The sequence below is a fragment of the Vicugna pacos genome, chromosome 3, assembly GCF_048564905.1.
Source record: "Vicugna pacos chromosome 3, VicPac4, whole genome shotgun sequence".
Lineage (NCBI taxonomy): Eukaryota > Metazoa > Chordata > Mammalia > Artiodactyla > Camelidae > Vicugna > Vicugna pacos.
In genome coordinates this window covers 50875160-50902296 of record NC_132989.1, presented here as the reverse complement: position 1 = coordinate 50902296, position 27137 = coordinate 50875160, and the positions used below count along the sequence as shown (strand labels likewise).

Here is a 27137-nt window from a genome sequence, read left to right as displayed (position 1 = left end):
GACTTTGGGGATAGAAGAGAACATTCGGGAACCGAGGTTGCTCACGTGGTGTTGCCGGTTTCTACCACTTCTCTCTGCATCTGTTCCATTCTTCTCTTTTGATCTGCAAAGTGATGTTCTGGCTTCTCCACGGCTTTGTCACTTCAGCTTGTTCCTGGTTTTGCTTGGGCCTTACCCTGTGTCAGTTTGGCTCTGATTCTATGTGAAATTCAATTCAGCTAACATCACATTTTCCCAGTTTCAAATTCCCAGAGAGAGAGATCTGGATTGGCCCCGTTAAGTCAAGTGGCCAGTTAGCTGTGGTGGGGAGTGGGGTCCCACGTTGCAAGGGGCACACCCTTCAAGGCTGAAGGGGATGTTTAGTGCTGCTGTTTGGATTCCACCACTGAGTGGTGGATGATCCCAAGTCCCACTTTACTGAGCTCTCAAACACAGTTTTACTCACCCTTCTGTCAAAGGGTATAAGGTTCTCAGATTGTTGGGTGCAGCATCTCACTTCATATTAGGAAAACATTCTCCAAATTCTGGGGTTATTTCCTCTCTTAAGATCTCCTTGCCAAATAAGAAGAGCAAGTTCACTTTTTTGAATGGGCATGCTCTGACCGGGATTATTGTAAAATCTTTTTTTTTCTTTCAGTTGGTGCAGGAGGCTCAATTCTTTGTTTATTTGCAACCAAAAAAATTGCAGTAAAATTTAAAAGGAAATTGGATTTTTTTTATCCCTTGCACTGTGAAAGTTTATCTACTTGAGTGAGCTAAAGATAGTAAAATTACACTTAGGTTAATACCATTCAGCTCTCTAAACTACTTCCTAAGACTATCCAGTGAGAGTGCTTTAGATGATAAGGGGCAAAATTTTTCCAGGAAAACTTATTTAAGTGGAAAGTCTAAAGAAACTCAACTAAAGCTGAAATTGGTCAGAGAATTACAGTGTTTTCTCTTTAAATACATACCACATCCTACAAATTCTTTCATGATGCCCTATTTTGAGAGTTTACCTTAGAGACTACCAGTTCTGTAATAGGGAGAATGAGAACATGGTGAAGATTTTATTGATTATTACCAATGGAAAACATTGTTTTTTAAGGAGCCTGTTCCAAATAGCCTGTACGGTCCTCTTAACAAACCTCTTGCTTCATGGTGGAATTTGCAAAATATGTAGAATGATTTCTTGGTGTGGGTGTCAAAAGAAGGATATACCTGAAGAGAAGAGCTGGGTAAATTTTTTTTAAAAACATGTTTTTATGGAGTTATAGTCATTTTACAATGTTGTGTCAAATTCCGGTGTAGAGCACAATTTTTCAGTTATACATGAACATACATATATTCATTGTCACTTTTTTTCGCTGTGAGCTACCACAAGATCTTGTATATATTTCCCTGTGCTACACAGTATAATCTTGTTTATCTATTCTACATGTGCCTGTCAGTATCTACAAATTTTGAACTCCCAGTCTGTCCCTTCCCAACCCCTGTTTTTTTGAATTATGTATCTTTCTCTCTCCACATAACCTTCTCTTTCTCCCTCCTTCTTTTTCTTCTAACCAGGAACCATAGAACTTGATTATGTTTCACTTTCCCATCTGTAAGAAGAGGACGTTGACATCTGTGATGCTTGCTTCCTATGATTATTTTGGGGAATCATGTGAATGCACTTGATAAACTATTACATTTTAGAAAGATGAGACATTTTGGGGACCTCATATGTGCAGTGAAGGGGACAAAGATGCCTAACATGTGGGCCCTGCCCTAAATGGTTAACCTTTGGCTTGGGAATCAGACAAATCTAGGCTCCTTGCCGGAACCTTGTGAGTCACAAGATTTGGAGTACGGCCTACTACTATTTTAAGCACCTCCCCCTCATTATTTGACAAATTTGGGAAATACTGACATAATATTTCAAGATTATTTTCTTCATTCGTGAAATGGGGGATAAAATAAAATGTCCAGCCAGTCAATCATGGCAAGGTATGAATGAAGTAGTATTCCTGAAAGGACCCACATGGTGCTTGGAATTTGATGAGTAATCGATAAATGGTAGTTCTCCTTCCTTTCAATAAAATGAAGAAGGGATTGATCAGACCCCCAGGGGAAGTACAAATAACGTGTCTTGGTAGTTCAGAGCAATAGGAGGGAGAGCTTTCATTTGGGATGGAGGAGAGGCGTTCCCTCCGTGGCCTATCACTGTGAGAAGTGGTGTGTGTGGTGGGTTTAGTGGGCAGGTGCTAGTGTTTTATAGAACCTGGTCCTACAAAACTTGGTTTCAAGTCCTGGCTTTTTTATTTGACAGCCAGTGACCTAGGAACATGTCACCTAACCATGTGTGCATCAGTTTTCTCATTTAATAATAAGGATGATAATAAAACAAACTCAGGATTGTTGTCAGGCAATAAAGCACTCATCCATCCATCCATCCATCCATTCATTCAACAAATACTTCTGGGTACCTGCTATCTGCCTGACGTTGTTCTGGATGCTAGGGCTATAGCAGTGAAAAAACAAAAAGCAGAACATCACCATATGGGCAGTGCTCTAGAAATGAGAGCCATTATTATACTGTAATAAAAAGCCTACCAGTCCCGTTGTCTGATTTATATGTTTTTACCGTTACAGAGAGATGAATGTTTAGAGCTTTAACCTTTTGACTGGAGCCACAGAATCAAAATCATAAGCCCTAGGTGGAGGGGACCTCGGGGCTCTGATGGGACATTGTTGATGTTGCGCGTCGCACACACGTGTGGCAGCTGGTGACACACAGTGAGTGTGTGCCACTGTTTCTCTAGAAGCAGTTATTGATTGATGAGTGTCTGATCTGGTCACATGCTCCTATTAAATCCCTCTTGTAAGCCAGGGATTATGTTTTGAAGCACTTGGTGGTGGTTGGACTTATAGTCATGGACCGTGGAACATAAGAGGTCCACATTATGTGCATGTGTATGTTTTAAAGGCAGAGCATTGATAAGGAAGGTGAAGGAGAGGGGAGGAGTAGGGATATATCACCTTGACTTTATTATCTTTAGGCAGGTAATTGAATTAGACAACTACAATTGGCCAACAACCAGTTAATGACTATCAAGACTAACATATGAGTAGATTATTGTACTGACCATTTTGTTGCTAGTCTATTGCTTATTTGTTTTGCTAAAGACCCCTTTTGTATAGATAGCATTGGTAGTACATCAAACTCATGTATTAGGATTTTGACAAGGTACCAAAAAGCCAATTACTCCTGTTGAAGTGTTATGGTAACAGAAATAGTCAAGAAAATCAGGCCTCGTAATAGCTAGCAGCGGGAACTTTAACCTGCTAGGAAGAGAGAGGCCATTATTATATTTTAGAGGTGTTCTTGAGCACAAATGTGTGATGTCTTCACCAACTCCCCAAACTGAGAATTAGCACTGCACACTTTTGTGAAAATTAGTGCTGTTATATAGTTCATCGATGGTGTAGATGCTACGCTAAAGACATTTAGCACTTTCATGGATAAGAATTCTCTTTGGTTCTATTTTCAGTCATTAGTTTAAAAGACAGTTTTCTTCACCTTAAGATAGTTTCAGTTTTGGATAGAAACTTGAATACATTTCCATCAAATGAAAGTCATTAATGTACACGCTATTTTACAGAAAAAAAGTATTGTATTCAGAGTAGACATATGTAAATTAGCTTCTAATTAACAAGTCCTTTGTCAGTTGTCTGCGTTTTCCCTGTTTATCAGCTATCATGAGTTATACCTGGATTTATGTTGATGGTTTGACAACTATCCAAGTTCACCTTATTATCATTCAACTGATAGAATAGTTTCCTGCCTTCTGGGGACAAATGTATTGTATGGAAAATGAGCAAATGTGTGCAAAACAAATAGTGGCCTTTTGTAATTCTGCAAGGAGGGGGCACCCGCTGACATTTCATGTTCCTTTTAGTCCTTATGAAGCCTCTGCTCTTGCCAAAGTCCAGGAGATGGTGGTAAAGGATCTACACATCCTTGAACATACTGTGGTCTGAACTCACGAAGGGTCAGGGAGAATTGAAGTGCACACACTGTATGTTCACGAGGCCTTCTGTCATCTCACTCTATTCCAGTCTCAGCCGTTGACTTTGAGAGATTTCAGTATATCATTTTTGGAAGTGGGTAGAAGTCGGTGCAGAGAACTGTGACTAGAAGATAATCTAGCTATATCTGGTTCCCCTCATACATCAAAACCTCACCTCTGCCCTCATAGTAGCCTCTGAGCTCTCTATTCTCATCCAGATAGCACATTTAGAAACAAGATACAGAATCTTAGATTAGTGCAAATGAAATGGTTCTTCAGGACACTCTGTCATAGACCAGTCTAGATGTGTTTGGCGCAAGAAAGTAAAGATCAAAGAGGGAGAGGTACATGGGACTAATAGTTAGACTTTGGTCCTGAGAGGAAATTGTTGTTTTGGGAATTTGACCAGTAGAATGGATTATTATGCCTCAAATTTCAGATGATCGTCAGACTTCTGCAAAATCCTACAATGCTCTGCATGTTGCAGGGTGACCAAAATTCCTAGGCCGTGATTTTCAGAATTGATCCTCACCCAACCTGCATCAGAAAATACATATTCCAGGGCCTTAACCACAGTTACTAAATCTGAATCTGTAAACGTGAACCCTGGAATCTGCATTTTAAGTTCTGGATGATTCTAGAATTTGAACAAGAATGTGTTATAGATTTGCAGGAATTAAACTCAGATTTAGGAAGACCCAAAGGTGATGTGGATTCCAAAGACTTTCTGTGGAAGCAGCTTCCTGGTTTTACCTCCAACCAGGCCCATCTAGACCTGAGCAGACACATTTCAGTAAGAACCACACTGACCTGAAGAGCACAGAGTCTCAACCTGAAGAACTTAAAATCATATATTCCTTGTCCCATTTCCAGTATTTATGACCGAGTCGATCTGGACTCAAGTGTTGATACAAGATCTATAATCAGAGGATTTAGGGGCCAATCAAGCTTATTTTACTTATCTAGTCTAATTTTGCTTCAAAATCAGCCCCCAAGATGGTCCCACCTCCTGGCTTGCCTTTGCCCTTTCAGAAGGGCTTTGGTGTAGTGCAGCAGGTGGACAAATAGACCAGATTTTGATACTGCTAAGACTGATGCTGGAGTACATTACCTTTTGGAACAAGTCCTGTCTTTCTGGTTGATCCTCACTGGAGTAAGTTTTTTTAAGTAAAATATGTAGTGTCCTTTCATGGTTATTGTCTTCCTTTGTCCTCCCAGAATCCCTCTGAGGTAAAGAGGGAAAAAATAGGTTTTGTTGTCCTCCTTTAAATATTTGTAATAAGAGTGAGTGCTGGAGAATTCTATGTCAGAGCCAGCTTGGATGTGACACGTAGACTTGAATTAGCTTGCTGCAAAGGCAGACTCAGGAATGCTTCTTGAACATTTGTGAATCCACAGTTATGCGATACTCAAGTCTACTGCTATTACTAAATCTAAAGGCATTTGGAAAATCTACCTCTTTACCTCCCTTCACTTAAATTATTGTTTCATCAAAATACAGTCTAATTGTATTCTAGGTAGTGCAGACTGCTGCCACAATTCTGAACAAACAGTTAAAGCACACATATGTTAAATCTCTAAGTAGTCCTATAATTTAGATGGAATTAGATAAGAAAAAATATTAAAAGGAAATGTATGGAAATGTTTTGCCAAAGATTAAGTGCTTTTTGTTTGTTTATGCCTCATTAATTGAAAGCGTTTGTTTTATTTTAAAATATCCAGTTACGCCTTTATACTTAGGTTGACAGAATTAAATAGAAACTCACTCTTTTCAATTGAAAGAGAATGTATGTGCCAAGGTTAGAGAGCAGTGGAGGTAGGTATTTTAGCTAGAAAAGCTGCTTTGAAATACCAAAAGCAAAAAATAAGTGATGCATTTTACCATGGTCTTACTATTTAAACATTTAGTTTTCCTAAGAAAGATAAGTACTGAAAACATTATTTTAAGCTTTTATTGATTATTAAGAAGTGTTTCTTCATGCTTTCTCCTTTTTTTTTTTTCAGTGTATGACATAGAAAGGGGCCAATGTTTTTGGTACCATTCAGTTGAATTTTAAAAATTCTACGTCACCTAGTCCAATTTTTGTCCTATGATTACTATTTGAGTCCTTAAACACAGTGTCTTACCTAGAAATATTGCAGCTGAGTCATAAATTTCAGGTTGTATAATTAAAAAATGGCAATCAGATAATGTAACTATAATAAAAAATGAAAAAAGTAGGCATTGATTCCACAATACAAACTGTAGAACCTAAGAGTCAACATAATCTTATTGACTAGCACAGATGGACAGAGTCCAGAAGAGCAAACAGTGATTCTGGTGATTTGTGTGTCTTGGGTGCTTGTCAGAGTATGGAGTGGGAAAGGGACACGTTGCAGGAGTAGTTTCTACATTTCATGAAAGCAGCCTTGGTGAAAGTCTGTGAAGCACTGATCCCTCTCTGCTCCCAACATGGATTCACTGCCAACACACTGCCCTGTGCACCCCTTGCCTCTGGAGTTCCTACCACAAGATCGAATACAAATCTCAGCTGCGTCGTGCAGTCTTTTGAAATTGTCCTAGCCATCAAGGGTCTCTCCTTCTCTCAACACTTGGTGCTCATAATTTTTGACACATAGCATTCAGTATACACTCCCTTGGTTATTAGTTTCCTATTTAATTATATAATTTGTGGGTGGTTCAGTGGTATATTTCTTGTCTCTCATCCAGAAGGCTGACAAAATGATTTTCTTAAGAAGACATTTTGTTGAGAGTCAAAGAAACACCAGAGTAATAGACAAGAGACAATTTTTCCCTGGTTCTGCTCTGAATTTAGAGAAGGAACTTTCAGCACTTAACCTACCTTTGTTTCTTTCCTCAGCCATTAAATGAAGGAATTGAACAAGATTATCTCAGGATAATCTACTTTAAAATTGCATTTCTGGGACTTCAGGTTCAATGTGAGCAGACTGACTCCATGATTTTTGTCTTCTTGACCTCCCCAAATCCCTCTAAAAAGGATAGTAAAATAATTTTAAAAGTTACAAACCTACAGAAATAAAGAGACTAAGAGAGGTTCCACAATGAAGAAGAGAGTAATACATATTTGGAAAGTGGGAAGTGGAGGACTGGTAACAGACTTAGTAGAGCAGGAGCTGTTTCAAATAAATGCCCTCAAGAGGCAAAACTCACGGGGAACAGGCTGCTCAGCCTCAAAGACAACATGAAAGGTTCAAGCCCTGGTGATACCAGTACCTCGGAAAGTAGGGATGCTCTGTGTGGGTAACATGGGAGGATTAATGTGAGAGTCTTCTCCAGCCTTCTTCCCTGCCCTTCTCCCAGAACGCTCAGAGCACTGTTCACCCTTTTAGGAGATGGGTGATTCTTCTGTAGAGAATTGAAAAGCCCTCAAATGGAAGGGGCACTTAGTGAACTGTATGACTTGAAAGGGAAAATTCAAAAAAAAAAAAAAGAAAGAAAGAAAGAAAAGGAAAAAGAGAAAAAGGAACTCAGCTGGAATGACCAACATAGAAAGAAAAAGTTGAAACTAGAAAATAGAGAAAGTTTAGAGGTAAAGTTGAAGAAATCTCAAAGAAAAAGGGACAAAAACAAAACAGAGACAATAGAAAGGAAATGGCAGGAAGATTTGAGAAGTGTTCCATTAAGTCCAATGTCTAATTATAGAAGTTCTAAGAAACAGATAACAGAGATAATTGAAGAAAAGAAATTATCAAAGAAATAATTAAGAATATTTATCAATCGAGTAGTTCAAAAGTCTTCAGATTTAAATGACCTAGCAAGATGAATGAGAATGCCCAGGAGAGTGAATGAGAAAAGACTCATATTGGGGAACATCAGTAAAAATTTAGAACAGAAGGCTAAAGAGAAAAATGTGAAATCTTCCAGGCTAGGGGTAGGGGAGAGATATTGAGAGAGATCACTGATAAATGACAAAAAAATCAAAATGGCACCTGACTTTTCAACAACCAGACTATAAGAAAGAAGGTAGAGGAGTAATAATATCTTTTAAATTCTTAGAAGAATTGATTGTTATCTTGTAAATCTGTATTCAACCAAACACAGTGAAGGATGGAGCTAAAATAAAGATATTCCATACATGATTCAGGAAACATGCTGTAGTTCCTGAACTCCGTAAAAATGAAAAGTTATACAAGAAAGTTAATCATAGGACAATTACTTGGCTCAGTGGAGAACAGTGTTTATGTAGCTTTAACAATTTAAATATTGATCTTACTAGAAATTGTGATATGCCTGTTGGAAAGGTGATGGAATGGGAAAGGGGGCTATAACAGACTTCGATCCTCATATTCCAATGTAAAAAGTCAATATATAATGAATAGAATGTGAATTGGTAAGTGATAACATGAACACATTTGGCAAAATGAAGAAAAATACCAGAATAGTCTGCTAAAAGAGTGCCGAAGTATTGTATCTGATGAGTAGGACTTGCAGTAGCTGAGCAGAGAACTGCTGTTTTCCTTGTAGGATTTTAGTACTGTTTGACTTTTAACAGTATATATATACTACTTTGATTTCAAAATTCATTTTAAAAAGTTTTTTTTCTTAAACTTGATGTGTATCCAAATTTGGTATGCATAATTTTTCTTAAACTTTACTGTGAGATCCTGGAAAATCATGTAATCTATTTCTTTGTATCCTTTGTTCCCATTCATTTGCCTAATATTTATTATGTCATGTTGGAACAGGTAGGATGACACTCCAGTCTCAATGGATTTAAAAGGAAAAAAGAGTTCTAAGTGAAGATGAGTATGAGGCCTTAGCAAACATAGAGCCTTGGGTAGGAGAAGGCATGGGAGTATATATTGAAATTCACACCCTTCCTTCTTGGTAACTCATAAACTTCTTCATGACTCTCCATCCTGCTGGGTAGGTGGGAAATAATTAAATTCTTCCCAATAGAGTTGTCTGGTTCTTCTGCTTTAACATTGTATTTTCATGTAAATCTTCGGGCAATTTCTAAATTCAACTGCCTGTAAGGTGGGCTGTTCCTTCTCTTGCCTTCTGCCTTCCCTAGGGAGTGTCTGGGTTCAGGCAGATGGAAGCAGCCTCTCTTTGAGCATCACTCGTCACTCAGTAGAAGGGGTGGGAGAAACAGAAGGAAAACAGAAGGGGGACAGAGTATGGTGAATTAGCAATGGCTTTTGAAATGTCAGCTTGGATTGACACAATTCACTCCTGCTCCCCTTTCATTGGTTAAAGAAAGTCGCAGGGATCTTTGGTACACAGGGCTCCTGTGCTACACAGCTGTGGGTAACAGAGGTGTGCGCCTTTTTAGCAGATACAGTGCCCTACAAAAATCAATCTTAGGGTATTTTGAGATGAAGAATAGAGGAAAAAAAAACACAGGGGTAGAAAGAAGAGCAACAGTAGTCACTGACTACCACACTAAGTCTCAGACTGAAATAAATTAATTTGTGGGGAAAATATGAGTGGACAGGAAACTCAAAGTATTGGGTTTCATTTGGGGAAAACAAAAAGCAGGGTAATGTAGTGACTGGATTGGATTGGTGTGGAGCAGAAGGACTGAGGGATCCAGAGAATCTGAAGCTGACTGTGTGGGGAGAATCCCGCTCAGTAATCAGATGTACTCTCCGATTAGTTTAGGAAATATTATTTTATCTGCATAAAAGTGTGAATGCTGCTTCTTAGAATTTTTCTATAATTTTATTAATGTTGACTTTCTTAAAAAAATTCAAAAGATTTCAGGAGTGAGTGAAATGCTTAGGTCGTGTGCATGTGTATTTTGATTATGTATTGGAACACGTTGCATAATTAAACTTAAATATTTTAATGATATCTCATTTGCTATATCCTTAGAGAATAATTGTAACTCAGTAAAGAATTTCCCCTCTAGTGTGTTTTGATTTTACATAACAAAGGCTGCCTTAATGAACCTTTATCTCATTACAATGTAATACCAATAGTGATTTAAATATCAAAATGAAAGGGAGAATTTATCACAGTTTTAATCTCTTTTAGGCAAATTTATACTGCTTAATCCATTTATTTTTCTGATTTTAAAATTAGCATTTGGTTAAGATAAAACTTACTGATAAAAGATGTTGACCTCTTTGATAGCAAGCAAATTTTTGATATTTTATAAGAAAATAAGGAGACAACGACAAAGTTTCAGGAACAAGAGATAAAGTAGGCCATCTTATAATGTTAATTTAGCTTAGCCAGAATAAAACAGTTAACATTATTTTAAAAAATATCTTAAGACACCTCCATGGCCTTGTTCAAGACAAAGACAGCCTATGTTACTGCTGTGTTATTATTTATGAGGAAGATATTTCAGCTTTTTTCCCTCAACCTTAACTTAATGGTCAGAGAATTTAAAACATCTTTTTCCGTTATATTTGAATTAACTCCACTCATATTTAACAATATCATTCTTTCATCTCTGTCATTCAGCTTTTTTAAAAATAATAGATGAAGGTACCATGAAATACAATACACTTTCCACCATGCCAAAGGAGCAGTGGTCAGTACAGTATCTTGCTAGATGTAAACCAGCATGACCAATCTAGAAGATGCCTTCCCAGTTAGTATCCATCGCTGCATCAATGAAGCAATCGTCTGCTGGACGTTATGGTAGTGAAAATGACCAGCAGGTCAAGCATGGGCCATTAATTTTGAATGCATATGACAGAGTCATGAATTTCCCAGAAAATCGTTTTGAAAGATAAAATGGTCAGCTTCTTTTAAGGCTATTCTGATATACCTGGCTGATTATGGGAACCAGTGATTATTTTATAGTTTTATTTTGCCAAAAGAGTTTTAAAAGGTTTGATGATGACCTTGATGTATTTCTAAGTAACAATAAAAAGATCAGTATTAAATCTAGACCTTTTGTACTTTTATGAATAGTACACTTAAAGGCTTACGGTGCTATTTTTTCTGTTTGGTTTTTATTTTTACCAAATCTTTAGGAATATGTCCTTTCAAAGAGGCAACAGTCTTCTGGTGGAATTACTGGACTGCAAGTACATTGTTTGCTTTGTCAATACAGTTTTACATATTGTCATGAGTTAGTTGTATCATGATCCAAGGTTTTAGATTTGCATGATTTCTTCACTGTTTGAGAGACTTAACCTTATGATAGCAGAAATTCATCATAATGAGAAGCAAATTTTTTAAAAATTTATGCATATATACTGACTTTTAAAATTTCACTTGAAGAACTGAAACAGTTGCATTTCAAAAGAACTATCTTCTAGTAAGGTAATTCACATAATCCCTCTATTTAGGAATAAACATTAAATTCAGCAGAGTCAAGCAAATAGTAGTAAAACTGATTACTCATATAACATTTAGCACTTTTGTAGTACTTAGTAGTCATATGGCACATTTCTTCTTTAAAATGCCTCAGCAACAATAAGTTGCATGTCTTGTCAATATTCCTATAAAGAGATAGACTAGAATTACTAATAAGAATATGTTTGTCTTATTTAAATCCCAAGCATCTAGTTGGGTCTGCCACTTGATATTTGTTTGTTCCCAGGAAATGTCTAACTGCTTTTAGAATATAAATGCATGTTATTTACCTCCACCACCGATTTCTTTGGGTAATTGGTTCTGCAAATCTGCCTCTGTGTAGTTTCCTTAAGTTGTGCAACACAGACTTGAGCCATGATATACTGTACCTCTCAGTGCTGGTGTCCAGCAAATATTTCCTAATAATCTTGACGTAACAGTGGTAATCCCCTTGAAATATAAATTGTTATTCCTGATTAGTGGCACACATTTCAAATAATTTAGGTTAAGATTTTAGTTCTGCTTTTGCTGAATGACAGAGTTGCTGTTTTTACTCTTAGGTTTAGTGGTAGGAAGAGTGTTTAAATTTGGATTTCTTAGTCCTGTGTTTTTCCTAACTTCAGTGATAATTGCACAGTGCCTGCCATCTGAAGGTGTTCTGGTACTCTGAAACTTTACTTAGAGATGAGACATAAGTAGATTCAGAATGAACAGTGCAAAATTAGAAAAATAAAAGAAAGATCTAAAAATGTATCCATTGGTAAAGCTGAGCCTAGAACACCAATAAATGGCACTTTTCTCATTTCAGAATTTGCTCAGATGATTCTGTTTCTCTAGATAGCCCTTTGATTTATCATTTATCAATATACCCTATTTATACAGGAGAAAACCAAGGCTTAGAAATGTGAAGTGAATCCCTAAAATGGGACTTGGAGCCACAATTTCTGATTTTAAGTGTAAGCCTGCACTCTCCACTTTACACCACTGGTTTCTGCCTGTTGACTCTGAATCCGCCGGAAGAGGAAGATTTGAGGTGCAGCCTGGAGTCCCTGACGGGAAGCAGGCACGGTGCAGTGTGAAACAACAGGTCTCACGCTCATGTGTACTGCTGATTTTAGTTATATGGGGCATAAAGTACAGATTCACTTTAAAGTGTTACTGAATCAGTCGTAGTTTATTCAGCGTTTACATATTCTCTTAATAAATACCTGAAGTACAGCCTCTATCAAGTGTAGCCTGGCAGTTAGTAGCTCCTGCCTCTGAAATCAGCCAGTGTTAATGTTAAGCAAATTCCTTAACCTCTCTTTGCCTCTATTTCCTCATCTGTAAAACGTAGATAATACTATAACATAGCTCACAGGATGTTGTGAGAACTAAATTAAGTAACACAAAAAAATAGTAAAAGCACAGCCTGGCATGTAGCAAATACTCAGTAATTGTTAAATATTATTTTAATCATTAATAGTATCATTATTACAGTGTGTAAGTACATGAAATGTTGTGACTTTAAGAGGGGATTTTCACACTTCAAAGATGGCAATCACTTCTTTATACAGACTGCCCGTGTACCTCTTTATTTTGGTTAAAATTGGCAACACAGTTGGACTATTTCACATTTTTCTGTGACTTAAAAATTTGACTTTTAGTTGTGATCTAACTCAAGGTTGGGGCATATAACTTCAGTGATGGGAGAGAGGGTGAATAAGATCAACATGCTTGTGCCTTACTTCCTTGGAGTGATACTTGGGGATGGCAGCCAGTGTGTTCCCTCAGGCCCAGAGGCTCATGGGCCTCGTCTTTTTTCAGCTCTCATTTCATTTCCAGGGTGTGGTGCAAATCACTATGGGAAACTTTGTAAAAAAGACTAAATATTGGGGAAGAGCAAGCCAGTCTGTAAGCACCTTGTTAAAATAAACCACTGCTTCCTAAACTCAAGACAGTAAGAAACAGTTTAATAGCAATGAAATAAATTCCCCACCTGTTTGTGCAGCAGTATCAAAGACGTCTAGCAAACATAAGAATGCTTTGATCCTTTTCAGCCAGAAGAAAATTATGAAGCTCTGCACTGATAGTTCATGGGGAGTTTGGGGACACTGATCAAAGAAAACTGTATTATTATAGATGAGAAATTAAAATAACAATGTAAGCTACTTCAGTACAGTGTACTTCTTTCAGTGGTGAATTGCATACCTAAAAATTCAAATGGTTTTCTTATGATTAAGCTATGTTTTATCGTGGCTTCTATACTCTAAAATAAAAGACATTAAAATGTTTTTAAGCAACTGTTTCTTTCGTTAATGACTTTCAAATTACATAGTTGAGATGGATTGAGGGGGCAATGTGTGGTGTATATTTTATAGAATCCCTCTAGGTTACTGTAAACTCAATTGAGCAGAATTATATAAATGAGAGAATGCTTTGACATTCTTTCATGATCTTTAAGAAAAATTCCCATAAGTTTTTCAATTATATAATGGCATTATATGATTATAGATTCCACTTTAAGTACTGTAATTATACAGCTAAGAGGCTTAAAGACAAGGATGGCAAAACTTTTATAATAGCAAGGGGTATGTTTATGGGCATTTTACTATGATCATTTGAACATTTGAAATGGAAAACATAAGAATCATTTGAAAATTTAATTCTGCTATGGGAGAAAATGCTTCTGGGTGAATAGCACAGAAGACAAAAGATAAAGTTCAGTGTTATTTTTGAGTGAAAATCTAGACATTTCCTGTAGATTTTTTTGCTTATCAAGAAAAAGAATACTTATTTTGTAACTGCATGTTCTGAATCTGAGCCAGATTCATGCGTAGTTAATAACTCCTGCCTCTGAAGTCATAGGGAGGCGTTTAACAAAATATGAACTAAAATGCTTCGGGGATAACTATGCCTAAGGATGTGGAATCATAAACAGGGAAAAAAAATCCCTGCAAAAGAGGACAGCTCATTAAAAAAAATACGTTGATCAGTTGCAAGAAAGGCAGAAGGAAAGGCAGATCCTCCCCTTCAGACCACATTCCCCTAAGGCCAGCGCCTGGCACTAAATATTTGCACTTAAATGCAGTACCCTCCCACCCTTCATTCTACAACAACTTCCTCTTAAAAATAAAAGAAAATAATAATGCAAAGACTCACCAAGGAAGCATCGCAAAGGTAATGGAAAGATCTTTCAATACTTAAATCAGCCAATGAGTCACACTTTATTGAAAAAAACAAGACTTGAAATTTAGTCAAGTCTTAGATATTAGTTTCAAACTAATTCCTCAGAAACTTCACTGACGAGGAAGAAGAGAGCTTATTAATTTTTGAATTGGCACATTATGGAGATAGCCTGTAAGTCTAGCTCCTCATCTCTGACTTGTGCCGTGAGTGAGGACTGAAGTCCCTGAGGGCGCTCTGCCTTGCTGACTCTGCTCAGGGCCTGCTCCCCCAGCTCAACAAGAACGTATAAAGAAGGCGGCCGAAGCGGCAGAAGTGCTTTGTGCTCTACTTCTGAAACTAAATTCTGTGTCATGTTCTGAGCTTATAAATAAATAAGATACCTAGTGGGCAAGTGAGTAGCATACAAAGGAGCCGTTCCACCTCTCTGACATCATCAGTAACGGTTAGTGCCTCCCTGTGCAGTGCGCTAGTCTCTCGAGAACTTCCTAGTGCAGCCCTTAGAACTAAAAGATGTGTGCTGATTGGAACACAGGGATTTGTTTTATCTTGCATTAAAATATGCTAGCACCGAATTTAGAGACGTGTTATGAAGTAACATTTGTATTAGTCAAAGCTGAGAAATTTAATTAAGACTAATGTCTCTTGTTTTTTCCCCCATGGAAGTATTTACAGGACCGAGCAATTTGATGACTAATGGACATATTTAAAGGGCATCTGGTACTGATCACGGAAACCAAAAAAATAAATAAATAAAATTTGTTACTGTTGGCAAGTTCCTATTGCAGTAGAATCATATGCTGAATGGGACCTCTGAGTTTGCTTAACATATATATTCTAATAGATGCCCAGACAATTTTGACTTGCAAGGGAAGGATACTTCAAATTGGCTGCATATTAGAAGAAATGAATCCCAAACAAACACACATGCAGAAAGTGCCATTCAGTTTGGTGTGCCTTGCTAATGAAGAGAGCCTTAAAAAAAAATAGAAAAGGAAAGAAGCACCAACTTTGTATATCTATGGGGCAGATGCTATGCTGCCATATGTAGGGTGAAGTTTACCTTCTTACATAAAGAAAGGATGAACCTCTGGGGTCACAACACAAATGACTTTAGAGTACAGCTAGTAATGTTCATGAGTAAAGCTGGTGAGGTGTTAAAAAAAAAACAAATGGACAGACAACAAAACTGCACCTCAGTGGTAAGCGACAGTTAAAACAACTGCTGTTAGCCTCAGGATCCTGGAATAAACAGGGCGCAGCGGGGTCTGTGGAGATCTGCAGATTGGCCGCCCTGTCTAAGACGGAAGACAGTTGGTTCAGCTAATTGTTCCCATGTGGAAATGTGGGTCCAGTGATGCCAGATTTTACAACTCTTCAAGAGACACTTTTTATGTGAAATCTTTTTGTTTTAAAATGTTTACTCAGAATTCAAATTCAGGGGGACAGTTAGGAAAAATTCTTACAAGCAAACAAAGCCTGCCGTTGGGACCAGATTTGGACCCTTGTCACAGATCTTCAACTTGTTCTTTCTGAGTTAGCTAAATGAGGGGTGTTGGTAAGGCTGTCGGGGAAATGTAGTGGAATGTACTTTAGGAAATACATGCTAACGAATTCAGGGGTGATGAGGCATCAGGTCAGCAATTTATTCTCAAATGGTTAATGAGAAAAAGATCTTTCACTTTACTTGCATATTTTCCTAAGTTTGAGACTGTTCAAACATTTTCAGAAATTATGCAAAAAGGAAAAATATGTCATAGAATATGACCCTGCCTATAAAACAGACCCATCTGTCCTTTTTGAAAGGGATGCATACATAGTATGCCCCCCAATTTTCCCAGTCTCCTACTGATGAGCATTTAAATCGATTCCAGTTCTTTGCTATCATAAACATCCAGTTATCTGTTATTATAAACAATGTTATAAACATGTTTGTGCCTTTGTTCAATTTTTACCCAAGAATAAATCCCTAGAGTCAAATTGCTAAGTGAATAGATGTGCATTCTTAATCAGTTGAATTATAAGTCATTGTAGGAAGCCACATAAAATTTCACGAGAAAATGAAATTTATAGTTTGGTCATATTTTCATTTGTTTTTTTCCCCCACTAGGAAGTAATCTCTGTAAGAGTGGGAACTTTATCTGTCTTGATTATCACCATTCCCAGCATTAATGGTAGTCCTAGACACTCAATAAATATTTGTAGCAGCAATAGTAATAGCAAACATTTATTTTGTGCCTGGCTCTATTCTAATGAATTTATTTATTCCTTGTAACAAGCCTATGAGATAGGTGGTAGGATTATTTCCATTTTGCAGCTAAGGAAACTGAGGGAGAGAGAGGCTAAGGATTTGCCTAGTTTCACAAGGCTAGTCAACGTGGAGCCAGGAGTCCAGTTTTTCTCCAGCCTCTGTACTAAACTGGTTCTCTCTTGCTGGTAAATCAGTGAGTGAATGGCCAGTATGTTTATTTGGCTTCTTTGACCACTTACAAATTTTAACTATCTTTTTGGGGTTCCCCCCCTTTTTCAAATGAAAATTGAAGAGAATAGATGGCTCACTTTGTAAAAGCTGAATTAGTTTTACGGTGCTCTGTACTACACTATCCTTACTACATAATAATACTGCTCCTAGAATTAATATTTGAACAGGTATAAACTGTACATCATTCTTACTAAGAATTGATAATGTGTAAACAGAATATTTGTTTTGTGTTACAAGTAAAATAGTACATCTGGGTCCACAGCTTGAGTCTAGGATGCAGGACCTTTATGACTTATTTTTCAAACATCCTCTGCTCCCCGTTTGGGCTCCCATGCTCCTGCACCTGGAAGAAGCACTCTCCATCTCCAACAGTGAAAACCCAACCATACTCCAAGCTCTTGCTCAGTAGCCACCTCTTCCACTGAAGACTGCTTTACCTTTCTCTTTTTTCTTACCCTCCTCTTGAAGGCTGAAATTATCTTTCCTTCCTCAAAATTTTGCAAGTCCCTTTTATGTATTCTCATGGGAATGCTACAGCCTAAACATACCTGATATTAATTGTGTCAAGTCCCCATCTCCCTTAACAGACTATATTCTCTTTTGGTTTTATTCATTTTATAAAACCCCAACACATAATATTTTGTACAAAATATAAAATTATGGGGGTTTTTGTATTAGAGAATGAATTTTCTCAAGGAAATATATTTTGAATTTTTAAAATCCTAAACAAGACTACAAAGATTTGTATATTATATATATAAGTCCACAATTATCAGGCATTGTAAAATATCAAATGAAATGATGACTTTTTTTTTTCATAGGATAATTTGTCTTTTGTCTTTAGTTAACAAGACATTAAGAACCAAGAAGCATAATGCACTTTCATTTCTATAAGACCTTTTGTTCTGTTCACAGCTGCAAACAGCAACTTTGCTTTCACCCACAACTTCAGTTCCCTCTTCTTTCAATGGGTGGTTCAGGGACACCAAAGGTAATAAAATCAATCAAAGAGATAAGTGGAATTTTTTTCAAAGACAAGAACTTAAGGATGTGTTCCTGTTACAGAATTTTAATACTAAATTTGTTTTCAAGTGTTTATACAATACCAAATATCCCTGCTAGCTGGAAGGACTGTCCTTGAATCCTGTTCTGTATAATCCCTTCTTCACTTATATTTAAAGAAAAAAGAGAACTTCAGGGAATATTAAGTACTGTCATTATACAGGATTATATTTTGTTTTAAGCAGAGGCAACAGCATAGCCTGCAGGCCAGTGTTTCTCTTCCCCCATAAGAAGTTCTTTCCTTTACTCACAGGATTCCGACATAGCTGAAGGTTTTTGTTCTGAAAGCTCACATAGCATGCCAAAGAGAAAGTTCAAACAAATATCATCAGTCTTTTAAAAATGTCGTTGCTTATGTAAATTAACTGTAGTCTCTGGATGCTGGTGAGCCTCAAGCATCCTTGGGTAGGTTGGACATTCAATCATGTTTTATTTATATTTGGTATAAGGTATATTTCTTCTAGAAAGCAGTGGCCATGAACTCTTCTGATTTAATTTAAACTTTAGTTCATGCTTTTTGCTTGTTTTAGTTTAGTTTTTCTTTGTTTGTTGTTGTTGTTGTTTATTTGTTTTGTTTTGTTTAGATTAGCTTCAGTATCTTGTGATTTCCAGAGCATAATGTAGAGGCTAATTTATTATTGTGGAGCACCTCTGTATGATCTTAACTGATTTTTGCTTTTTACTGTTATTCATCTGGCCAGTGGGTTTACTTGCGATTCCCCAAATCATGTTTATAATTAGTAAAATAAAACTTTAAAAAATCTTTTTCTCTGAAGGTATTTTTATGTTGTGAATGGCACATTTTAAAATAATGCCTTCTGACTAAAATGCACATACTTGATACATAGTCTGAAACATTCAGAGCAACAGTAAAGTCAAAACATGCATGTTTCAAAATTTAGCATAGTTGAGTCCTCTTCACAGAATATATTAAGATGTTGCACTAGTTCTGCACAGCCTCTCATTTATATTAATGTTAAGTTCTTGATCATACCCTTGGTAGATAAAATTCATGTGGGGGGCAGCTGAGATTCTCCTAATTGCCTTGCATTGTAAGTCTCCAAACTTTATTCAGGAAAGAATATCTTTTGGGAGGCATGTCTCCCAAAAGGGAGTAATTATTACTTTGTATATTAGATGCAGGATTTTTAAACAGGTGCTTACATTTCATATATCACGTTAGCTGTAGAGTTTGGGTTTGTTTCAAAGTAATTCTGAGCATTTCAGCAGTTACTTCTGTGGTGATCATTCTTGGCAGGAGGCATCTTTCTCCTTAGCTCTATAGCTCTGTGATGCATATATGTATATATGTAAACATGCCTTTGTTCTCAGAGTCTTTTTCTACCTGATTGTTGTTGTATCCAAGTGCTTTGTCTCTGCCTTAGTTTTTTTTATTTTCCTTGTGCCTTAGCCTATCATTTGTGTAACTTTGTTTACATTCAGCAGAGGTATTGCGTGCATTTTTGATAATAGAAGGGAGTGATATAGAAGTAAGGAGAAGAAATCCGGAGAGTGAGGTGAATGTGAGGGTAAGAGGGAAAGGAGTAGAGGGAAAAAAGGAGTGGGTGTGAGGGAGGAGGGAAGCGCAAAAGGCAGAACAGGGGCTACGGACCTTTGTGAAATCTCGGGGGCTGGTCATGGGGGCGGGAGATCAACAGACCAGCATTTTACCCAGGCTTGGGCTCAAGCTTGTGAAACTACTAATGTATTAAAGAACCTCAGCTGGGATTTGCTGAGGACAAATGCTGTAATGTGTTAGTCATCCATTATCTGCTTCTATTTTTGCAGGTTCTGAATGATGACTGACGCGGGTTTGTGTGATATCCCTCACAGTCCCTGTCATTCCCGAGTGATAAGCAGCCCGCACGTCTAGTCCCAGCACCAGGGCAGAAAGCAGCTCTGGAGGGAGGAGAGCTTCCGCTTGCGGACCGGACAAAAGTACCTCCTTCCCACGGGTTTCTGCCTGCGGCTCTTGATCCAGACACGTCGCCTCGTCCAGCTCGCGGCTCTCCCGGGCAGGTGGTGTGTGGCCGCCGCTGGACGCCCGCCGCGCCCCGGCCATGAAGTAGCGGCTGCTGTTGGCGCCGCTGCCCGACCGCCGGCCCCAGCCCAGCGCTGCGCTGCCCGGTCCTCCCGGCGGGGCTGGAGCGGCGTGGACATGGCTGGCTTTCGTAGCCTGCTAGTTCTCCTCCTTGTTTTCCAAAGCAGCTGTTTGGGTTTCAGAAGCCCACTTTCTGTCTTTAAGAGGTGGGTGTTTGTTTTTGTTTTCTTAAACAGGCGAAATATTGTTTGGATGGTTTCTGTGCATGCGTTTGACAATGTAATCACTTTTATGAACCAGAGTGTTGGAGAAATATACATGGTTGATTAACTTCAATGAAATCTGTTGGAATTTTAGCACAGTAACTTCTGGTGAAGTCCCCTTTACAAAAAATGCCCACTGTATTGTAGCCAACGTGCTTTCAAAACTTAATTAGAAGTTGTGATTTCCAATATTAATCCCTCCCTCTTGGGGAGATATTTCAGGAACTATAATATAGTCGTTCAGTTTTGAATGAATGCCTTCTTGTTTATAGCAGCCTGAAGAATAAAATATTGAGATAGGTAAGTTGTAGGGAGAAGCAGATCACGGACTGTAATGGCTCAGGAGAAAACATTGAGCAGTATACTCACTCATAATTACCATGTTAAATATTTATGCTTTTGTACATTTGTAATTCACATCGCAGTTTTCCCTCTACCTCAGGCAACTCTGTCTCCTAGCAATATTATTGTTAGTTTTTTTGTTTCTAACTGGTAACACTGGACACTCATAAAATAGTTACAAAAATTTTACTGGCTTGTAGTTAATATTTTTGCCGTTAGAGGATTGGCAGGCCTGTGATAATTCTAATTTATTAATACTGTATTTTCATTAACTAGAAACATATATATTTTTAACAAGTTTTTATTGAATCAAGTTTTAAATGTACCCTGCTTGGTTGCTTTGTTTATACTTTGCTTTCAAGCTGGGTATTTATTGCTCTTGGATTATACAATACAATTTTGAGAATGTTACAGAACCCTATATGGTTCTTTTCATTGGGTCTTAAATTAAGAGTCTTCTAAAGTCATAGAATTCCTTTTTTTCCCTTCTCAGGTCCAGTTAAGATTCCATTATGTTCAAGGATATTGAACTTGTCTTCTTTTTTAAGGTTTAAAGAAACTACCAGATCATTTTCCAATGAATGTCTTGGTACCACCAGACCAGTAATTCCTATTGATTCATCAGATTTTGCATTGGATATTCGCATGCCTGGAGTTACACCTAAACAGGTGAGAGGAATTCTGTATTTCAGTATTCGCATGTTCTATATGGTCTATAATTAAAGGAAAGAAACTGCATTTCCAACAGTAGTAACTTCTTTAAAAGTAGGCATTTGTTTTAAGACTCCTCAGATAGGGTTAGAATAATTGAGCATCATAAAGAGGAGTAAATTTTTCACGTAAATCTTTCAGTTAAATTTCTTTTAAAAATTTTTACCTGTATTTGTTTTGAAATGGAACCTTGAAAATTTATGTTTTAAAAGTCTCAATGGAGTAATAGCCTCTGTAGTGCAGCATCTAAGTATGTACTCAAATATGAAAAATTATTCTAATAAAGGGAAATGCTATTGAGCAGCTGCATCTAAGAGATTACATTGTTTATATACCCTTCTATCACAGCCACAAATTAAGAAATAAAAGTATGTCATTACTGTCAAGAATTTGAAAAGTAAAACATTTCCCACCTTTAAAAGTTAAGAAAACAGTTCTTACAGGTGGTTGACTGTGAGTTTTCTTTCGTGTGATCTGCTTGTCGTATGAGATGTATTTTGAAGAAATGGTGGCAGAACTTATACCACCGTGACTTACAGAGCATTTTGAGTAGAACTAGGTTGTTGCTAAGGCTTTTCCTTTTTAGGTACACACAAGAAGCTCAAACCCACTGCTGTCATGTGTGAAAGGTGTTTCATTAAACATAAAAAGACCAGAATTAACTATGCTTTTCAGCCAGGCAGTGCAGGGATTTACATGTGTCATTAAGATAGTCTTCTTTTGAAGGGCTGCCGAAACAGGGAAAGACCTGGGTGTCATAGAGCTGCAGTGCTGATGACTCATTGCTGCAGATAACTCAGTTTTTCTTTCCTCTTCTTTCTTTCTTTTTTTTTCAAGTACTTGGAATAAAAGTATTCTACATATCAGAGAGGATTCTTTTGAAATAAACATTCAGAAGCTCTAAGAGAATACCCACTGTATTGTAGCCAACCTGCGCTGGACTTTCTGTAGGACTAAGGATTGACATTCATTTATTTGAATACCTGTGTAGGATCTAAGGATCTATAAATAAGTACTGTTGTAAAATAGACTGTCACACCCTCATCCCTGCCCATTCCCAAATAACCAGGCAGATGACTTTTTTGTATGTTTAGTTATTAGCATCTTGGCCCTTAATATTTTAAGCTCTTTCTTCAGTATTTAGTAAAAAGGTGTAATGAGATTGGAAGAACAGTAGAGAAGAATGATAGTTACTCACTTATGAAGTGTGCTTTTTCTTGTCTCTTCTTGCTTTTGAAAGTGATTTTCCCTGTTTCCTCAAAATGACTTTGTATTTTTTTTAAGTTTAATAATTCATCTTTAAGCACTCCTTAGTACATACTTAATACATAGTCTGAAAATGATAAGAGTATCATTATTTTCTCAAATTGTTGTCTGTTGTAATTCTGTATTATTCTGTTATTTTTTCATTTCCTTATTTTACAGTAAAAACATTTAAATTATTTAATAATAATATTAGGTAACTGTGTTGGGATGAATATTCTCAGAGTTCCTAGAGGAATTGATTATAAAAGAATGAGGAGGAACTTGATTTAAAAAAATTTTTTAATCATTTCTGTAGTCTTAAAGTTGTCAAAATAACTCTATGGAAAAAAGAACATATGTTATTTAGTAAACTGCAGCTTGTTATTTTGCTTTATCTGCATTCAGCTTTGCCTCATGCAGCAGACGTTTGCTGCTTGCCTTCCTAGCCTACTATTCCTCATTGTTTCTTCTCTGAAACCATGTGGTTCTGGGGAACTGTCTACCCAGAATCCAGAGGTAGAGCTTATGGGCTAGGATTAGTGAATCATTGCCTTCCACATTCTCTTCCACAGTGATTGGTTCAGAAGGTGTTTGACCTAGACCAGTCCAATCAAATCTTAGGACTTTTCCTGGGAATACATTTTTTTGTTGCATGTGAGCAAAAGGCATGTAGTCCTGGGGTCTGCTAAGTTCATGAGAGGAGCCATGTCTGGAATAAAACTAATGCTATAGAAGGCCGTGTAGAGAGACTGAAAGAATAGAGGTTCTTGGTGACCTTGCTGCTTAGGGAGTTTGCCGTTATGTTAGCCTTTCTTATTCGACCAGACTGAGTTGGGTTTTCTGTTGTAACTGAAACTGCCTCACTGGGTAAGTGATTCACTTGTTGTCTCTGATCAGCTCAGAACTGGTTGTTGAATGTTTCTTCTACCTTTACTATCACCATCTATTGACCCCATGCGATGAGTATTTATTGACTTGATCCAGCTGACATATAGGTCATATACCTCATAAGCCCTCATGAGAAATGTTTGTTATACTCCTATTGAGTCAGGAAGAGATGGATACAGAAACCCTGGAAGACTTTCCCTCCTGAATTTGGTGTTCTTATGAGGAAGATCTGGAACTGTGATAGTGTGAGTACTTTTAGTGAAGAACGTATTTTTTTCAAATACAGATGAAACTAAATTTAACACTTAGCCTTAAGAGGAAGATAAAAAAGCAAGGAAAGAAAAAAATGAAAAAGTATTAGAGGAAAGAAATAAAGGATGGAAGGGAATAAGAACAATTGGCCAAAAAAAAAAAAGAAAAAAAATAAAAGGAAAAAAATAAATTAAGGATAACTATAATATGAAGACCAGAACAAATGGCCATACTACCCAAAGCAATCTACAGACTTAATGTGATCCCTAGCAAATTACCCAGGACATTCTTCACAGAACTAGAACAAATAATCTTAAAATTTATATGAAATCACAAAAGACCCAGAATTGCCAAGGCAATACCAAGAAAAAAAAAAAAGAAGCTAGAGGAATAACCCCTCTACACTTCAGATAATACTGCAGAGCTACCGTAATCAAAACAGCATGGTATTGATACAAAAACAGACATGTAAATCAATGGAACAGAACGGACAGCCCAGAAATAAACCCACAGATTTTTGGTCTATTAATCTTCAACAAAGGAGGCAAGGACATACAATGGAGAAAAGACAGTGTTTTCAGCAAATGGTGTTGGGAAAACTAGACAGCCACATGTAAATCAATGAAGTTAGTATACTCTCTCACACCATACACAAAAATAAACTCAAAATGGCTTAAAGACTTAAACATAAGACAGGACACTATAAATCTCTTAGAAGAAAACATAGGCAAAACATTGACATAAATCTTAGCACTGTTCTCCTAGGGCAGTCTACCCAGGCAATAGAAATAAAAGCAAAAATAAATAAATGGGACCTAATTAAACTTATAAGCTTTGGCACAGCAAAGAAAACCATAAGCAAAACAAAAAGACAACCTATGGAATGGGAGAAAGTGTTTGCAAAAGATGAGACTGACAAGGGCTTAAGTACCAGAATATGTAAACAGCTTATACAACTTAATAATAAAAACCAAACAACCCAATCCAGAAATGGGCAGAAGACTAAATAAGCAGTTCTCCAGTGGAGACATGCAAATGGCTAATAGGCACATGAAAAAATGCTCAATATTTCTAGCTACCAGAAAAAATGCAAATCAAAGCTACAGTGAGGTATCACCTCACACCAGTCAGGATGGCCATCATTCAAAAGTCCACAAATGACAAATGATGGGGAGGGTGTGGAGAAAAGGGAACCCACCTACACTGTTGGTGGGAATGTAGATTGGTGGAGCCGTTATGGAAAACAGTATGGAGATTCCTCAAAAGATTAGAAATAGACTTAACCATATGATCCAGCAATCCCATTCCTGGGCATATATCCAGAGGGAACTTTAATTCAAAAAGATACATGCACCCCAATGTTGATAGCAGTACTATTTACAATAGCCAAGACATGGAAACAACCTAAATGTCCATTGACAGATGACTTGATAAATAAGATGTGGTATATTTATACAATAGAATACTACTCAGCCACAAAAAAGAATAAAATAATGCCATTTGCAGCAACATGGATGGACCTGGAGATTGTCAATCTAAGTGAGTTAGCCAGAAAGAGAAAAAAATACCATATGATATCACAAGGACATAAACAGACTCACAGACATAGAAAACAAGCTTACGGTTACCAGAAGGGGAAGGGATTGGGAAGGGATAAATTTGGGAGTTAGAGATTTGCAAATGTTAACCACTATATATAAAAATAGATAAAAAACAAATTTCTTTTGTATAGCACAGGGAACTGTATTCAGTATCTTGTAATAACCTTTAATGAAAAAGAATATGAAAACAAATATATGTATAGGTATGCATGACTGGGACATTGTGCTGTACACCAGAAACTGACACATCGTAACTGACTGTATTTTAATAATAATAAAAAAAATTGCTCCCATTAAACCAGCTTCAGAGAGTCTAGGGAAAGTAGTTTATAATCTATTGCCATATCAATTTTATATTCAAAGTAAGCTCACTCTTTTTTCTTTTCTGACCTGAAATTTTAAAAAATCACTTTCATACCCAATGAATTTCTTGTTAATCAGTGTTTTTTCAGGCTTTGGGAATATGAGAGAGAAGAGTAAGCAGCTTTTAAGTAGCCTAGAGAGGTAAAGTCAGTAGAAGCTGGTGTCTGATGACACTGGCTTCAAATCCAACGGAACCTTGAAGTGGTGGTATTTTGAGACTCTCCTTTTAGCACTTTTTCTTCCTCATTTGATTTCCTTTCTCACCAGAGACCCTGTGGGGTTTTGCTGTCACAACTCTCTATCAATAAACAAAACAACTTGGTAAACTGCCAGTTCAGGGTCATTGTAAGGTGCTATTATAGACTTGATGTGTTAACTATCCCATGAGGGGGTTGATTTTAAAATAAAATAGATAAAGCATAATTGCAGTGATTTTACGTAAAGTTTATTGTCTAAATCTAAGGCAACTCTAGTGGGTTAGAATGTAGGCTTTGGGACTAGACTGACAGCATTTTTGTCCCATCTGCTGCAGTGTCACCCTAAGAATTTTCTTGACCAGCTAGTCCTGCCCCTTCATCTATAGACAGAATAATAATAGTACCTACCCAGGGTTATTCTGAGGACTGAGCATGGTAATACCAGTGGTATGTTCAGTTTCCGCCCTGTACCTGGTAAGTTCTCACAAAACGTGAACTCGTGATTTCATTGTTCTCTGCGTTGAGGGAAATGTGAATGAACCTTAGGATAAGAAAGAAATCGCCACCCTTATAGTTTCAGTAATTACTTCATGGAGAAAGTAAGACATCATAATAATTTTGAAGGAGAGGAAAGGTAGCCAAATGAAGAAAAACAGGAAGTATGAACCTGGGCAGCAGAAATCTGGAGAAAGTAATCAAGGAAGTAAATCTCTTAGTGTGCTTATTCTTAAGTCATTTCCATTAAAAATGACCCTTATGACCAGAGAATGAACACTGAGAATGGATATGTTTTTCTCAGAATTCTTATGTATCTTTTTATGCTTAGAAAAGAAGTTATCAAAAGAAGTTTCATCAGCATGAAACCTTAATTTTTTGTATAATAATTTGAATTCAGCCTGGATTTCTTCACTTTGCTGAGGACTTTGTACTCTGAGCTGATTTTAAAATTACTCTTACCTAAATTCTTTCAAATCCTGCATTTACATAGCATTTTATTTGTTTATTATTTGTGCCACGCAGGTCCTCTACAGTCTTGGTTTAAGAATTTACAAATGTAAACTCATTTGTAAAAAATATAACTTTACAAAATACTTTCTTTGAACCTAAAAACTTGAAACCATGTAATAATTGAATTTCTTTCCATTAGGATGTGTGAGGCTTTTATTTTCCTCCCTTATTTTAGGAATAATTTGAGAACTCTGAAGGAATACGCTT

General features: G+C 37.0%; 1 protein-coding gene across 12 annotated transcripts in view; it reads left to right on the top strand.

The window, feature by feature from the left end:
- The window catches only part of PAM (peptidylglycine alpha-amidating monooxygenase), a 255430-nt gene that overhangs the window by 87701 nt on the left and 140592 nt on the right, over window positions 1-27137 (top strand). For all 12 annotated transcript variants that reach the window (XM_072958329.1, XM_072958328.1, XM_072958327.1 and 9 more), the window contains 2 exons: window positions 19808-20266; window positions 21214-21334. In XM_072958329.1, the coding sequence (XP_072814430.1) occupies window positions 20178-20266; window positions 21214-21334 (210 nt within the window). In that variant the 5' untranslated portion in view covers window positions 19808-20177. The remainder of the gene's footprint in view (window positions 1-19807; window positions 20267-21213; window positions 21335-27137) is intronic.